This window comes from Neovison vison, chromosome 1 (genome assembly GCF_020171115.1).
Source record: "Neovison vison isolate M4711 chromosome 1, ASM_NN_V1, whole genome shotgun sequence".
NCBI lineage: Eukaryota > Metazoa > Chordata > Mammalia > Carnivora > Mustelidae > Neogale > Neogale vison.
Window position 1 is genome coordinate 216,800,757 of NC_058091.1, and position 17,009 is coordinate 216,817,765.

The 17,009-nt window shown below is 41.1% G+C and overlaps 1 protein-coding gene and 1 pseudogene across 3 annotated transcripts in view; both read right to left on the reverse strand.

Annotated features, from left to right (window-relative positions):
- ARHGEF28 (Rho guanine nucleotide exchange factor 28) overlaps nucleotides 1-17,009 on the reverse strand; it is a 319,328-nt gene that overhangs the window by 130,160 nt on the left and 172,159 nt on the right. For all 3 annotated transcript variants that reach the window (XM_044267188.1, XM_044267215.1, XM_044267206.1), the window contains exons 8-9: nucleotides 11,024-11,076; nucleotides 10,285-10,345 (exon numbers count right to left, since the gene is read on the reverse strand). In XM_044267188.1, coding sequence (XP_044123123.1) covers nucleotides 10,285-10,345; nucleotides 11,024-11,076 — 114 coding nt within the window. The remainder of the gene's footprint in view (nucleotides 1-10,284; nucleotides 10,346-11,023; nucleotides 11,077-17,009) is intronic.
- LOC122896824 lies at nucleotides 6,365-6,459 on the reverse strand (annotated as a pseudogene).

A 17,009-nucleotide genomic window follows, 5' to 3' on the forward strand; every position in this document is an offset into this window, starting at 1 on the left:
TGAAAATTCACAGTTCAGCTTACTGTTCTTTTTTTTTTTTTTTTAAACATATAATGTATTATTGGCTTCAGGGGGCCAGGTCTGTGAATCACCAGTCTTACACAATTCACAGCACTCACCATGGGCTTGTATATGGTCATTCACATGCATAAAAGTGAACCAGGAGATATAAAAGGAGCAAAAAACTTAGTCTTAACGTGAACTCAAATCTATCAATTCCAAAGTTCGGAGGCTAAAATTCCCACAAAATGTAATAGATCATCTCAATTTGAAATTAAGAGTGGCTGATCTTTTTTTTTTTTTTTAAGATTTTTATTTATTTATTTGACACAGAGAGAGAGAGAGAGAGAGAGAGAGAGAGCGATGATAAGTAGGCAGAGAGAGGGGAGAAGCAGGCTCCCCATCGAGCAGAGAGTCCGATGTGGGACTCAGTCCCAGGACCCTGAGATCATGACCTGAGCTGAAGGCAGAGGCTTAACCCACTGAGCCACCCAGGGGCCCCATGGGTGGCTGATCTTGTAATATATGCTACTAGAGTATCATTACTTCTAGGCCCTTTCAATGAACAGATTAAGGAAATAGCTCCGCAAGTGCCCTGACCTATTTATATACACTTATCTACAAGTATTTCTATATGCAACCCCACATATCTATGTTAACTAATCATGTGTGCATACTAATGTGGCCAACTCTAATTCATCACCACACAGAACATTCTAGCCTCCTCCCCTTCGTTATCTACCAACTCCCACCCACTCCAACGTAAGGATAATGTCTATAACCCATTTGCTTAAATATTCATTTCCAGTGCACTTTTACAGTAGTATAAAAATTGTTAACCTGTATCCCTGCGAGAAACAACTTCCTCACCTAAAGGACAGTGCTTATGCACATTAATTTGCCCTTATTCTTACAGACGCTATCTCATTTCCAAAGTTACTGAGGTCTGAAAATTTCACATCTTACAATGAGGAAACTCATCCATTTTTAGTAATTAGATTGTTTTGTCACATTCTGCTTCCATCAAAGGATCCTCCAACTTCATTTTTTTAAATTTGCACACATTGAAGTTTACTTAGGTGCCATAAAGTTCCCTGAGTTTTGACAAATGCAGTGCCATGGAACTACCATTAGAGTATCATAAAGAATACTCTCACCTCTCTAAAACAAACAAACAACACCACCAAAACCCACTATAATGGGAATGTGTGCAAATGACAAGGAAGCCAACTAAAAGAATTCCCCATTGCCAAAGCTAGACCACTTCTCAACAACAAACAGAGCAGTGTTAAATTACTATGCAAAGTGTCAAATACCCATGAATGCACAGTGACATAAATGACTGAAGAAACAGATGGGGAAGTCTAAGTCTCCCACACAGAAGAGTTTCCAGTTTTATTTGCCCACAAGAAAGTATACAGAGGACACTCCACCCCTAAAGTATGGCCTGCACATCTTTCCAAAGAGTATGCAAAGAGTAGTAAGGAAGAGTAACTTTACAGTGAAGAAAGCTGACCCTACCTCCACCACTAATCAAGGTCATCATTAACAGTTTGAAGTAATGTTGATGGCATAGACCATTGATAGGATGAAAATGGCATTCTACCTCTGTGGTCTTCCTCCCAAACCCATAACCCCAATATAATGATGGGGAACACATCATAAAAATAGCATTGTACAAAATATCTGACCAGTAGTCCTAAAACTGTCGAGATAATTAAAAACATGTAAAGTCTGAGAAATTCTCACTGCCAAGAGGAGCCTAAGGAAACATGGTAATATAATATGGTATCCTGGAGAAGATCCTAGGACACAAAATGGAAATTAGATAAATCTAAGGAAATCTAAATAAAGTATGGACTTTAGTCAATAATAATATATCAATACTGGTTAACTCATTTGAACAAAGGCACCATAGTATATGTTAATAGGAGAAGACGGACATATGGGAATTCTCCAAAGTATCTTTATAATTTTTCTATAAAACTGAAATCTGTTCTAAAAATAAAACTCAAAAAAAATTTAAAGGATGAGGCAAAAAGTACAGAATCTATGTTCCCTCGATGGATGTTTGTGGAATTCATACTAAAAGACTGCATCACTTTATCATATACACAGAATTCAAGTTATGCATAAAAGTCCATTTTCTTTTGCCTAAGGTATTATGTGAAGTAACTGTGTAGCTCTGACAAAGCTAATTAGACATTAAAAGATGTGCTGAAACAAATTTTAATTTTTCACAAACAAATAGTGTCTCTTGTAGTTAATAGGTTCCCAGGAGGCAACCCCGGTGAGAGGCTCCCATGTGACCCAGAGGGTAGGAACGTCTACCTCAGTGAGATCACAGAAATCTTATTGGCAGATAAATCTCAAGAGCATGGATGAAACCCAGCTAGCTCACTCAGTCTTCTACTTAAGTTCTAGATAATGTTAGCTTTACTCTGTGATTTTTTTGTTATTTTGATTATTATAAAGAACCACATTTAGTACTGGATCTCCTGTTCAATTTGCGATGGTACCACTTCTCTATACATTAGCTCATACACATCCTTCCACAAAATCTCATACTATGAAGAATAAATTCCATTTGGCTTTCTTGCTCATGGCTGAAGTAAGGGGCCATATTTCTTAACAATGTCTTCTCAATTAGCCACTCTAAAAGTTAAACCAATTTGTCCAAATAAATTGTTAGCTTTCATGCCTGGGAACAAAAGCTCTAACTTAACTGCCCTGAAGTCCCTTCCAAGAGATTAACCACCAGTACTCAAAAAAGAGCAAGCCTAAACTCACATAAGCACACTTACACACTGCTACCAAGCCCTGAACCCAGTGATTCTTCTGTGAGAGCAATTCCTTCATTAAATATCTAGACACACTGGTATACTCAAGGATTTCAGCACAAGAAAAGGGGAAGAAATCTGTGGCTGGAATTTTAAATTTCTATGTAAAAATTTTAAATACTCTTTATAGAACATATGTCCTATTTTTCATTTGTTTCATGTTTTATAAATTAGTAGTTTCCTTAGTATTTTATTTTTGTCTGAATTTTGTAACATAATCATTTGACTTAAACATCAAAATAGAATCTTTCGGGATGGAGCCTATGTGATTTACTCATTCACTAAGCTAGTTTATCTGGACTTGAGGATCTCAGTTTGGAGAATCAAAATTTAGAATTCATATGTAATGAGGAAAAGATGGCTTCTTTAACAAATTATGTTGGGAAAACTGGACAGCCACATGCAAAGAATGAAACTAACACTTTCTTCCATCACATACAAAAACAAACTCAAAGTGGGTTAAAGACCTCAATCTGAGACCTGAAGCCACAAAAATCCTTGAAAAGAGCAGAGGCAGTTATCTCTCTGACATCAGACATAGCAACATTTTTCTAGTTATGTCTCTTGAGGCAAGGGGAAAAAAAAACAAACTATTTGGGACTATATCAAAACAAAAAATTTCTGCACAGTGAAGGAGACCTCACAAAACTGAAAGGCAACTTACGGAATTAGAGAAGATATTTGTAAACGACATTTCCAATAAAGGGTTAGTATCTATAGGATATAACTGAACACCCAAAAACAACCCAATTAAAAAATGAGCAGAAGACATGAACAGACATTTCTCCAAAGAAGAGATACATATGACCAAGAGAGGTCCTCAGTATCATTCATCATCAGGGAAATGCAAATCAGAACCACAGTGAGATACCACCTCACACCCACTGGAATGGCTAAAATCAAAAACACAAGGAACAGCAAATGTTGGTGAGGTTGTGGAGAAAAAGGAACTCTTGTTCACTGTTGGTGGGAATCCAACCTGGTGCAGCCACTCTGGAAAGGTATGCTTGTTCCTCAAAAAATTAAAACTCAAACTACACTATAGCTGAGCAATCACCCTGGTATTTACCTCGAAATACAAAAACACTAATTCAAAGGAATACACGCACCCTGATGTTTAGAGTAGCATTATCTACATGGCCAAAACATGGAAGCAGCCTAAATGGCCACTGACTGATGAATGGATCAAGAAGATGTAGTATGCAAACACAATGGATTATTATCCAGCCATAAAAAAGAATGAAATTTTGGAGCACCTGGGTGGCTCAGTCGGTTAGAGCCTCTGCCTTCAGCTCAGGTCATGGTCTCAGGGTCATGGGATCGAGTCCTGTGTCAGGCTCACTGCTCAAAGGAGAGCCTGCTTCCTCCTCTCTCTGCCTGCCTCTTTGCCTACCTGTGATCTCTGTTTGTCAAATAAATAAATAAAAATCTTAAAAAACAAAAAAAGAATGAAATTTTTCCATTTGCAACAACATGGATGGAGCTAAAGAGTGTGATGCTAAACAAAGCAAGTCAGAGAAAGACAAATACTGTATGATCTCATTCGTACGTGGGATCTAAGAAACGACACAAACAAGCAAAAAACAAAACAAAACAAACAACCAAAGGAAAAAAGAAAGAAACCAAGAAAGACTCTTAATTATAGGGAACTGTTGGTTACTGGAGGGGAGGTGGGTAGAGGGATGGGTGAAACAGGGGATGGGGATTAAAGAGTACACTTACCACAATGAAAAAATAAAATGGAAAAAAAAAACCCAAAATTTAAAATTCAGAGAAAAAAACTGCCATCCCCCCACCCCAGTTACATTTCAGAAATTAAGCTTGGGGGCGCCTGGGTGGCTCAGTGAGTTAAAGCCTCTGCCTTAGGCTCAGGTCATGATCCCAGGGTCCTGGGATGGAGCCCCACATTGGGCTCGCTGCTCTGCGGGGAGCCTGCTTCCCCCGCCTCTCTCTGCCTGCCTCTCTGTCCACTTGTGATCTCTATCAAATAAATTAAATCTTTAATTAATTAATTAATTAATATAAAGAAGAATGCTTTATTCACCTTGCACAAGAAGAATATGTCCAAACAATGAAGCCACAAATAGAACAGGCAGAACACTGATGGTAAAAGACCCAGAGTTTGTAACACTCAGCAGAATTCCAGTAAGCCAGTAATTTCTTCTACCAAAAACAATGTTTAAAACCTCAGCAAGTATAGTAAGGAAATTTCATGGAAGTCAGCAGAAGGAATACGAGTCCCAAATGACTTTGAATTCCCCATGGTCTTGGGATGTTTCTCCATTCGTAGCCCCAGCCCCTTTATTTCAAAATCAAATCACTGATAAGCTTGGGCTTGTGGTAAAGAAATGAAAACTGCCTCCCCCCAAGGAATCCATAGAAGATTCTGTAGCCTGGGGGAGAAAGATGTGCCAAAAATCAGACTTCAAAACTTCTTTTTCAGATGGTTGAGAGCACTGCTAAGTTCCCTTCTCCCTGACACTTTTTAAATATTCCTTCATGTTTCATTTAACATTCTTGAAATCTCAACATAGACACACATGTGTTATTAAATAACAGCCAACAGAGGGCCCACTTCTACTGACATGGGTCCTAGATTTTTTTTTTTTTTAAGATTTATGCATTTATTTGTCAGAGAGAGAGCGAGAAAGCCCAAGCACGGGAAAAGGCAGGCAGAGGGAGAAGCAGGCACCTTGCAGGACTTGATCCCAGGACCCTGGGGTCATGACCTGAGCTGAAGGCAGATGCTTAACTGACTGAGCCACCCAGGGGTCCCACGGGTGCTAGATCTTAAGATTCCCTGCTGTTTGGAATCATCTCAAAACTCTTCCCACAAACAACTTAAAAGTGCTGTTTTATATGTCTGTATAACCTAGCAGCATTAATTTCATTTCTAAACTTTTAGTTAATATAAGAGAGAAAAGACTAACCCAATTAGCCCTATTTTTTGGTGGTTTACACCAAACCAACAGGACTGACTACACAGTCTCCATGTATCTTACCACTGAAATTCATGGGCTTAGACCTCTCTCAGATAGATCCACAAACAGGGATCCCAAAAAAGTAGTTTGGACTCCACCAAACATTCTGTTCTGGGGGGCTGATCCTCTGGATCTTCCAACGATTTCCTTCCAGCTTCTGTTTACTAACAAACATTTTTTCCTAAGCTTCCTATGCAGCACGTTTGTTTCTCCTTCTGGGTCTTTTCTGTAGTCCTGAAAGTCTGTGCTATCTAGGTGAAGCAATCTGAAATCTTCCACCTCCGACCGATCACTTCTATTTCTGCTTCCTTCTCTTCATGATTGTTCCAGATCATTTTTTGGATATCAGGTCAGGTTTCTTTCCCCACCAGCTTTGGTTCATCTGTCTCCTTGTCACCCACGCCTCCCAGGCCCCAACACCTACTAACGAAAAGATTAAAATATTTTTTCTCATGTTACATATAAGTAACCAACAGTAATAGCAATGAAGAGACCCAAAGTATTAAAGAATAATTGGGGTTTGAACCTCCGCATATACTGAAAATTGGGTCAGTCTATAAAATCAAACAATACATATTATATTAAACTGATAAGAACAGATACTATACTTGATCTTAGCCAAAAGGCCGAGAAGCGATGAAACAATACATATTATAAAAAGAAGAGATTTTCTTCTCACTGATAAATACTTAATGACAAAATCTAAGACATTTCCCCCTTCTTAGAAAAAAAAGTAAGTCGTATCTTCTGTAGAAAAATGTAGAGAATCAGTTTAAGCGACCTACTAAAACGGAACTTACTTATGGCATATAATGCTAAATGAATAAAGCAGGACACAAAATTCTATTGCTTACATGATCACAACAATGTAAAAAATAGATGCATCCAAAAATACTGGTAGGTAATACACAATAGGGAGCTTCTTTGGGCGGGCAAACTATAGGAGTGTTTTCTCTTTTCCTATGGTTTCTAAAATTCCCAGTCTTATTACTGTGAGCATTTATTGCTTCCACAACATAAAAAGATTATTTTTTCCATAAGTCTTATTTTGGTACAATATTCTATATAAAATCTCTGGCCCACTCTCTGCCAGCCAAACCTAGGGTAGTAGATTCAGCCATGCTTCCTGCCCAGAGCTGCAAGGTACTGGGTCTTCCCAAGCACAGAACCAGGATGCCAGCCAATTCCATCACCACCTCCCCTCATGTCTCTACCTCCCTCCTATCTTGCCGCTTGAGAAAAGTTAAAACATGCTCACATGGTTCTTGTTTTAACCAATCTGCTTCACCAATCCTTCATTTTCTTCCATCCAAATAGTCACACAATGTACGGCTATAGGTAGGTAAGTTCCAAGCCACCTTTTGTCCAATGCAGGAAGTGGTGAATAAATTATTGCAGGAAAATCAACATCGGTAGTGTCACCAAATCTGGTCTGACACACATAACTTCATCACACCCTGGAGTATCACTTGCTAAGATAGCACAAGGGTCACCTTCCAGGAGCTTCTGTAATCCACCTGCCACAATGGCACTCTTGTTTCCCAGTCCTCAAGGACAAACTTCACTTTTAACTGAAGTCTTCATTTCTAACGAGGCACATAGTTCTACTTTTTCAAATTCAACGCTTTCAAAGTAGAGTTTACAAGACAGCAACGTATCAAGCCATTTGCCACTTGGCTGACCCAATGATGGTTTTATGTATCTTCATTTACGGGTGGGATTCCAAGAAGGCAGCTGAAGCTCACCATCCCTCCATATTCCTACACCTGCCCCCTTGCTCGTGCTTGATGTCCACACCCCTTCTCCTTGGCACAGTATTTGTAGGGGCCCACTACTGAACTTCTATTTTTTAATCCTATTTAGTCCTGCAGACTTGAGCCAAATGGACCCTTTCTTCCTTCTTCATTTCTCTACTGACCCATCTCATCTATGTTTTCTAAATTCATATCCTCCAAATGCTTGGCCCTCTCTCTCCATTCTACATGCCTACAATGTCAAGGAAGCACACAATGAGAAGTTCTAGTCTGCAGTCTCATAGTACCAGTACTGGATCGCAGGCCTTCAACTGATATTCTCCCCTCTGAGGCTCTTCCAGCATCCACAGAGAGCAGAGCTATCACTCCTGCATGTCCCCTTACTACGCGCTGAGGTGCTTCAGAGGCACTGGCTTGGATGAGCTTACTAGCTGTTATCCACCCAAGACATCATCTCTGCAATCAACAGTTCTTTTCAGTGTGTGAACTAATGGCCAGTAGGATTTTTAATGCTCTGGTGGTTAACAGAGCACAGGGAACTTCCAGGGTAATAAACTAAAGTTATAAGTTAATTCCTCAGCCACACTAATCACACATCACACACACAGTAGACATACGTGGCTACCGGCTACCATTTTGAATAGTACAGATATAAAAAAAGTTCTACTGGAACAGCACTGATGTTGTTTATGAGAGCATGCTAAACCAACATCATACCATTCTGAATAATACAAGTCAGCAAAGAAATTAACCTCAACCCCACATTTATCAGCATGTCCTTGGAGACTGAGTGGAATGTACACACACATAAAATATCACAGCAGTTTAGAAGTGGCCTTGTGGAAAAGCTGTTTCCATTTCCAGAATCCAGTGTATCATCCAACTACTGCTTACTGCCTCCTGTCTTGTTCTGTCCCAGAAGGTTCTTTTAAAATCGATTACCATTTTCTTAGCATAAAGTCAGGTAACTTTTTTCAATCCAAAAAGATTAAATGAAGAAAAAAGCCAATGTTAGCTTTTTTCTTTTTCTTTTTCCTTTTCAAGGAACAATCACTCGTGGCCCTTTTCATAACTCGCTGGGGATTAAAGTCACAGGAGTTTGTCTCAAATCATATATTATGGTCCTCCTCAGACACAATGATGCTACTAACAAAACACACGGTCTCGGGCAGGCTACTACACTCTCCTTACCACGGGCCTTCCTGCCCAGCAAATGTACCAGTTTGAGAATGGAGTTTTTAACAGTGAAAATTAAAATCGTCCTATGTAATACTTGTAACAGCTAACACTTCTCCCCCCACCCCACCCCCGCCAGCAATTTGTCTCGGTAAACATTCTTCAAAGCTAACATTCCTCAGGGCACGATGCAATCTGTAGATGAGACATCCTGTATGCGTGAGCAACAGCTCTGCTCCTGGATTTAATGGCCTACTAGAGTCATTCAAACGGAGGTGTTTGCTGTCATTGCTCCTTCCTCTTCCCCTCTTCTGGAAGTACATTATTCCCCTTACCTTATATAGCAGAAATGGTAAAAGTGTGCAAATCGCTTTGTGGAGTCTAAGTTTCTATTTCAATTTCGGTATTAGTACCTCGTTTAAGGAGGTTGGGCAAACACCACTGGCTTGGAGCCAAGCTACCAGCCATACAGTCAATGGACGCTGATGGTGGTGCTTCCTCCTCACCCTGCTTTATTCTTCATGATCCCCCCCCTGCCATGTTGTCACTGCTCTGCCTGTGCCTGCCAAATGTGCCAAAGACACTCCACTGGCCTCCAGTGAGACCCGTGCGCCACGAACTTCCCAGGCCCAGCACCACCCCCACTATTAAACTCACCCTGGGGATCATCTTGTTCTTCCTCCTTTTACATCAGCCTGAGCACTCCTCCACCACCACGACCACCACCACCCCACTCACTTCCACTCAGCCCCAGAGGTCTGCACAGACCACCCACGGGCCCACAGGAGACATCAGCTGATGGCCCAGTTTATGTGCCTCCAGCCTCCAACAGCTTCCTCAGGCTTGAACTCAAAGGGAAACTATGGGGTCCAGGTTAGCCCCCGAGAACTAGCAAGTGGCCAAGGAGCTCTGGGGATATGTCCTCAGGAGATGTGACCTAGAATGTGTGGGCAGATGAGAACGTCCAGTCCTGGGGAAAAATCACGGTCACCCTGCCAAGGGATCTCCTGGTGCCCCAACCCACACCCAGTGACAACATCTGGTCCTTCCTCGGTGTCATCTGCTCAGCTCCAAGGGCGCCCCCAACTGGGCATCAAAATGGGATAGCAGTAAGCCTGAGGTTTCAGGAGGAAGGGAGTTAGGAGTCTCAGTTCCACCACCTGCTGTCTGCCAGGGGCCTCGGTCACTTCACCAGAAAATGAAGCTGGTACCTACCTCAGAGAAGTTACGAGGTAACTAACACAAGACTAGTCCCAAGACAGAGTCCAGCTCAGAGGTCAACTGGTCAGGCAAAGCCTTTATTGCTTTGTCTCGACTTGTTTTTCAAAGGATTGTAAGTGAATCCTCAACCCTTGAACTCAGAGTATTTTAACTGCTGCTGCAACAAAAATGTATCTGTGTTGGTTTCAAAAGCTAGACAAAGCTCCCAGGAAGGAAGGTTTTATTTAAAAATTTCTTTTCTTCCAGTCCTCTTTATACCCAGGACTGGCATACTCTGAGGAGTACAGGGGAAAGTGCTCTTTTGGAACATACCCAAATCTAGACGGTCCCGATCTCCGTGTTCATTTGGTTGAACCACCAGGTTTTCCATGTGCTGGAAGAGATAAAGTCAGGCAGGGTTTTAACAAAATTTACTTATGGGCCCCAATTCTGTTGATTTTTATCAACTCATGAAAAGCCACCTCAGAAAATATCAATGAAGACATGTCACATGTCTTGCCACACATCAACAAAACTAGTTTTGTACTTAATTCGTATTATTCAAGAGCTATGAAGGGAAGGACCTGCCCCACGAGGAAGTCCTCCCGAGGTCCTTCTTCCCAGAGGCCGTCTCCCGGGCATACTCCTGCAGCCACACTGCTGGCAAACATCTGGAGCTATGCATCTTTAAAGAAAAACTTGTTTTGGAAAATGTGTATAACCATCTTGCATATATACAAGTGCAATCCAGAAAGACATCCAGCTTGGGTCATAAAGAAAAGAGACTGAAAATTCAAGTCATTCTGAAACTAATGATGTATTTTATGGTGACTAAAAAAAACAAAAACAAAAACAAAAATCATACCTTTTTTAAAATTTTTTAAAATAAATAAATAAGTAAATAAAAATTTCAAGTTATTCTGAACGTGACATGGTCTACCCTTTTGGAGGTTTGTTTTTGATTTTTTCATGGGGGAGGGGAAGTAGATTTTTTTTCTTACCACTAGATCTTCACTTCTACAGCAGCTCTGGGGGAAAGTTCCAAAAAGAAAGAGGGGCAGAGAATCCTTACCTTTACATTCTCCTTTTCAGGTGATGATCTGCTGGTTGCCAAATTCTTAATCTCTGCAAAAGGAATGATCCTCATCAGGATCTGATAGGAGCTTTCATTAAAAAGAAAAAAAAAAGGAAAGAAAACCCAAAAAGTAAACAACAATTATTCATGAATTGCCCCAGGAGCTGTCTTTGAGGAGCTAGCCTAGATTAGGCTTCTTAAAAATCAACTCTCCACAGAATATGTGACAGCCCAACTGCCACACTCTGGTAATATTTGTGTGAACCGAGAGGTAAACAAGCCCAGGACCTCTTGCAGGAAATCCTGAGGGGGGAAAAAAAAATCATTAAATCAACAAATGCCCCTGATTCAAAAGGAAGGCTGCTCACAGAATAAAGGCTCTTCAAAATAGCAGAGATTTTAAGAACATGACTGGTACCTACCTGAGGATATCCCACATGTCTAGTTCCTAAAATACCACAGATTTCATGTTTCAAAAGGGCATAATTCATTCCAGACAAGGTCTGGCCTTTCCTCGGACATCCAAGTCCGCAACACCCACACAACCCTTTGGCTCCCACCGCAGAGACCGCTGGGCTGAGCACGGACAGGCCCCAAGCACACTGGGTACCCTTCTTCTGAATAAAGGCTTTCCTGGAAATATTAGTGGTCAGGATGTTCCAGGCTAAACAGGAAGGCTCATTTAAGGGGTATTTTTCTCCGGGTCTGGACTGGTTCTTTTCCCACCGAGTTGCCCATTAATAAGAGCCACTGTTGTTGATATTTAACCCCCAAAAGCAGGTTTGGGGTTGAGGAAAATAAGCACTGGACACTCCCAGCAAGGGCAGATAGCTAAGAAACTTTACCAACAAGTGTATGAATATACCGGGCCCAGGGCCTCCTCTGGAGCCCTCAGCTGCCCTGCCTAGTGCCAGTTCTGGGGAATATCCCCTAGTTTACCTAGATAGGTCCCCACTCCACTTTGCCAGTCAATTAACTGAAGTTCAGACCACCCCGTAGATTTATTCAAGCTCCTCTTATTGCCAGGCACCAAAGCTAGGAGGTTCACTCAAGTTCTTACTTAGAAAAAGTGTAAAGTACTTCCCTGACAGGTCATAGTAAGGCAAGGACACAGCAGAAGTGTCAACTTTCTCACTGTCCTGATGGTTTTTTTTTTTCTTTAAATGTGCATAACGCAGCCATCAAAAGAAATGAAATCTTGCCATGTGCCACAATATGGATGGAACTAGAGGGTATTATGCTGAGCGAAATAAGTCAATAGGAGAAAGACAATTATCATATGATCTCCCTGATATGAGGAATTTGAGAGGCAACGTGGGGGGTTGGGAGGTAGGGAAGGAAAAAATGAAACCAGATGGGATCCGGAGGGAGACAAACCATAAGTGACTCTTAATCTCACAAAACAAACTGAGGGTTTCCAGGGGAGGAGGGGGTGGAGATGGTGGTTGGGTTATGACACTGGGGAGGGTATGTGCTATGGTAAGTGCTGTGAAGTGTGTAAGCCTGACGATTCACAAACCTGTACCACTGGGGCTAATAATACATTATATGTTATAAAAAAAATTAAAAAAAATGTGCATAACAGAACCTGGGCATTTACCAACAAATAATGAGGTATTTATTCTCCACAGTTTACTGCTCTTGAATCTATAATCCTTATTAGCCCCTTAGTTCAAAATGAAACAATAATAGCTTAAATTTCACATGGTCCTGTCAACTGATGTCAGCAGGGATTAAGGACCTGCAGACACCCAGCCTGGGCAGCTTCTGCTCTCTGGCGCCCCCACCTACCTATAGATGCACATCCCACACAAGGCCTCCAGGTGGCAGCAGAGTAACGTTTGCAGAACAACGCGGCCCGCACTGGGAATGCCAAAATGAACCAGCTTCACCCTTCCAAAGACTGCTCCTCAGGTGCCAAAATGCAAAACCCTAACATAAAGCTTTCTGCCCATAGCACAGATGCAGACATTGATGGGGAGCCCCTGTAGAACATACAAGGGATTTTGTTTTGAACACACATACCCAAACCCTAAAAAGTTGGCTAGGTGGGGAAAAGAGCGCCAAGATGGTGAAGAAAGGGAGGGTAACAAGAACCCAAGTTTCCACAGAAACTTCAACCTCAACAGCAAGAGAGTCGCACACATTTTTTTTTTTCACTACTGTAAAATACCCCTTTAAAAAAGCTGTTTCAGGCCACATGCTCTTGAATTTAGGATTCTGCATTTCTAAAGAATTATGTACCTAGAGCATTGATGAAAAGGAACAGCACATTTTGCTCAAGATTGTGCTAATGCAGAAGGCTACAGCAGCTGAGAAAACCCGGCTTGCAGTAACAGAAGCAGTGTCACCACGGCTCAGCTTCCTGCCCCTCTCAAAATATCACTGTTTGCACAGTCAGCCTACAGTTTTCGGTATCATCTACTGCATTTTTGTTTTGTTTCAAGTATAATCTAATTAAAGGCAACTTTGCCACAAACTATATCAGAGAAGGCAAGTGTTTATAAAATCTGTACCTCATCACTTTAAAAATAGCTTTCCAAGCTATTAAACCTTTACGCGAGCATTATTAAAAATATTCATGACAGTGTATAGATTCAGAGTAATAAAGTATCTTTAATTAATCTGGGACAGCACACAACTACATCCTAGAGCTTTTAAAGAACTGGGCACTCATTTGACCGGAGTTTAATCAAATTGCTCTCGGAGAGTTTCTGCTAAATGACTAGGATCCTTTTACACTCACTCCACTGCAACACCAATCAAATCACTCATTGCTATAGCAACCTCCGGGCAGAGATAATGATATCAGTAACTTCAAACTCTTCTGTTTTAAAGGCCTACTAATCTTGCCTGCATGGCCCACCCAGGATTATCCCTTCTAAATCCGATTTACCAAACTTAATAGACATGTTTTCTTATTGCCAAACTATAATGGAACAATAAATAATCTCTAATATTCATGTTCACTAGTGACACTGCACCAGCAAACAGGGTTTTCAAACAATAGGGGTAAGTAGCTCTGAGATTACTACCAGGGTTTTGTTAAGAAACAGATTAGCCTAATAGATCTCAACTCTGTGTTAAGTCTTACCGTCCCCTTTTTGAAAAATGGGACCACAGAGGCTACACTTAGGCAAAGCAAAAGCTCACACTGAAAATACAGGATGGTTGGTATTCTCCTTAACTACCCTTTGCTATGTCATCTGACTCCTCGCAGGAAGGAGGCAAAAAAAAAAAAAAAAAAAAAAAAAAAGAATCATGATGAGAGCCAGCCAGACAACTACTCCTGCTTCATTCCTGGTTCAGGTTCAACTGTGCACAATCAAGTTCCCAAGAGGGTTAGATTGGCAGGGCATCATCAAACGTACAACTGAAAAACGAGGGTCCTGCTCTCAGCTCACGCGGCCTCCTCCACAAAGGCCCAAAGGGACTGAGAGCATTGCAGAGTCTGTGAATGGATCCTTTTCTCTCAGCAGATTGAGTTCTGGGAAGGCTGGGTCCAAATTGATTTTGGCCCAATCCTTAAATCCCCAGTGCCAAGCGAGTGCCTAGCATATTAAAGGCACTGAATAAATGCTTCTCTCCTCCACCTCAATCTGGTGGCCCAAAAGAGCTGATGAGATGTAGTGAATCATTAGGCAAGCTCTAGGTCAGGACAGGGAAGAAAAAGTTGTTCGCTTTTTTGAAATACTAATTGAAACACTTTGAATACCAGCACTGTTTATCACAACTTCTGAACTGCCAGATTGAGCAGACAGATGAATGCTTTTCCCTTTGCTGCCTCCCACCCCTCCAGCTAATGCTCCAAACCACCCTTTCCTTTCCAATTAGGCACTGGTGTTTCCCTTCTAACAACTTTAATTTATGACTTCAGGGTTTTATCCTACTATGTATCTACAATGCACAAATCCCAGAGAACTAAAATGGCAAAGGGGACAAATTTTAAGAAACTCTCCTACTCTTTCACTCAGAGACTATTTTAACCCTGGGCCCTTTTGTTTCAGTATCCTGATTTCTCCATTTTTTCCTAAAAGTGGGAATACGGTAAAAACTATCTTTGGGGGGCACCTGGGTGACTCAGTGGGTTAAGCCTCTGCCTTCAGCTCAGGTCATGATCTCAGGGTCCTGGGATGGAGCCCCACATCTGGCTCTCTGCTCAGCGGGGAGCCTGCTTCCCTTCCTATCTCTCTGCCTGCCTCTCTGCCTACTTGTGATCTCTCTCTCTCTCTGTCAAATAAATATAAATAAATTAATTAATAAAATAAAACAAAACAAAAAACTGTCTTTTGGAATCCCCAGTATAAATATGGACTGAGAGAAAGGATAAGGCGATTATCTGTAGAAATATCAGCATAAACCGCATTAGTCTGTGAGCCCCAACAGTCCATTAAAAGTGAAAAAGTGTTGCTGGGTCCCTGCTGAGCCACAGGATCAGCCAGGGAGAGGACATCAAGGTAGAGAAGAAATTTCTGCCCTAAAGCAACTCCCAATGGGTTATTTAAATGTAATTTTCATACTTGCACTCTACATCCTTTCAAAAAGAATTTGACATCTTGTTTTAACTTTTTTTTAAAGATTTTTATTTATTTGACAGAGAGAGATCACAAGTAGGCAGAGAGGCAGGCAGAGAGAGAGGAGGAAGCAGGCTCCCTGCCAAGCAGACAGCCTGATGCGGGACTCGATCCCAGGACCCTGAGATCATGACCAGGTGCCCCGTTTTAAGAACTTTTTAAATTTAAATTACTTGTGGCACTTTTTTTGAGCCACAAAAAATAATTAAGAAAGGAAAAAAAATAAAACCACTGTTAATGTTTTAGAATATACTTCTTCTCTACATGCATATTTTTTAACAGCTTTAAGGTATAATGTACTAATGACCCATTTAAAGTGTACAATTCAATTATTTTTGACATATTCAGAATTTTGCAATCATTACCACAATGTGAGAACATCTACATTACCCCCAATAAGAAACCCTGTACCCATTAACACCTACTACCCCTTTCTCCCCAGCTGCCCCCAACCCACCCCAAAGGCAACCACAAACCTTCATTCTTTTTTTTTTTTTTTTAAGATCTTATTTATTTCTTTGACAGTGAGAGAGATCACAAGTAGGCAGAGAGGCAGGCAGAGAGAGGGGGGAAGCAGGCTTCCTGCTGAGCAGAAAGCCCAATGAGAAGCTTGATCCCAGAACCCTGGGATCATGACATGAGCAGAAGGCATAGACTTAACCCACTGAGTCACCCAGGCACCCCAACCAACCTTCATTCTTAATGAAGTCTTCAGTCTTAATGGATTTGTCTGTGCTGGATATTTCCTATAAATGGCATCGCACCACATGCGGTCTTTTGTATCGGGATTCTCTCACAGAACGTAATATTTTTAAGATTTGTCCATGTTATCATCCATCAGTAGTTCATTCCTTTTCATTGCCAAATGCCAGTCCACTGTATGGACGGACCACATTTTGTAGATCCACTCCCGACAGACATTTAGGTTGCTCCCGCTTTTTGACAGTTATGAATACTACTACTATGAACATTTGCATACAGGTTATTATGGAGAAGGAGGTTTTCATTCTATCTAGGAGTGTCATTACTGGGTCATATGGTAACTATGCATAATATGTTTTTATAATATTGTTTGGTGTTTGTTTTGTTGACATCTCCAGTGTGCATTCGCCCACTCCCCTTAAAATCTCCAACAGTGAAGAACTTACGGGGCAGAAAAAAAAAGACGCTCAGCCCAAAAATTTGGTTGCAACTACCACATAAGCAAAAGCTTTAAATCATGCCATCTCACACTGAGGTCATGAGGTAATTTCCCTGATTTACTCAACTGCTTAAATAAATGAGGCAAGTCATACTGGAAAGATACAAACAACATTCAGTTTTATTTTGTGAATACTTTTCTGTCCCTCTGACCTCCCACTTAGATTCTATTTAAACTCAGGAAATAAGCTCTTTAGCTATATTTTCAA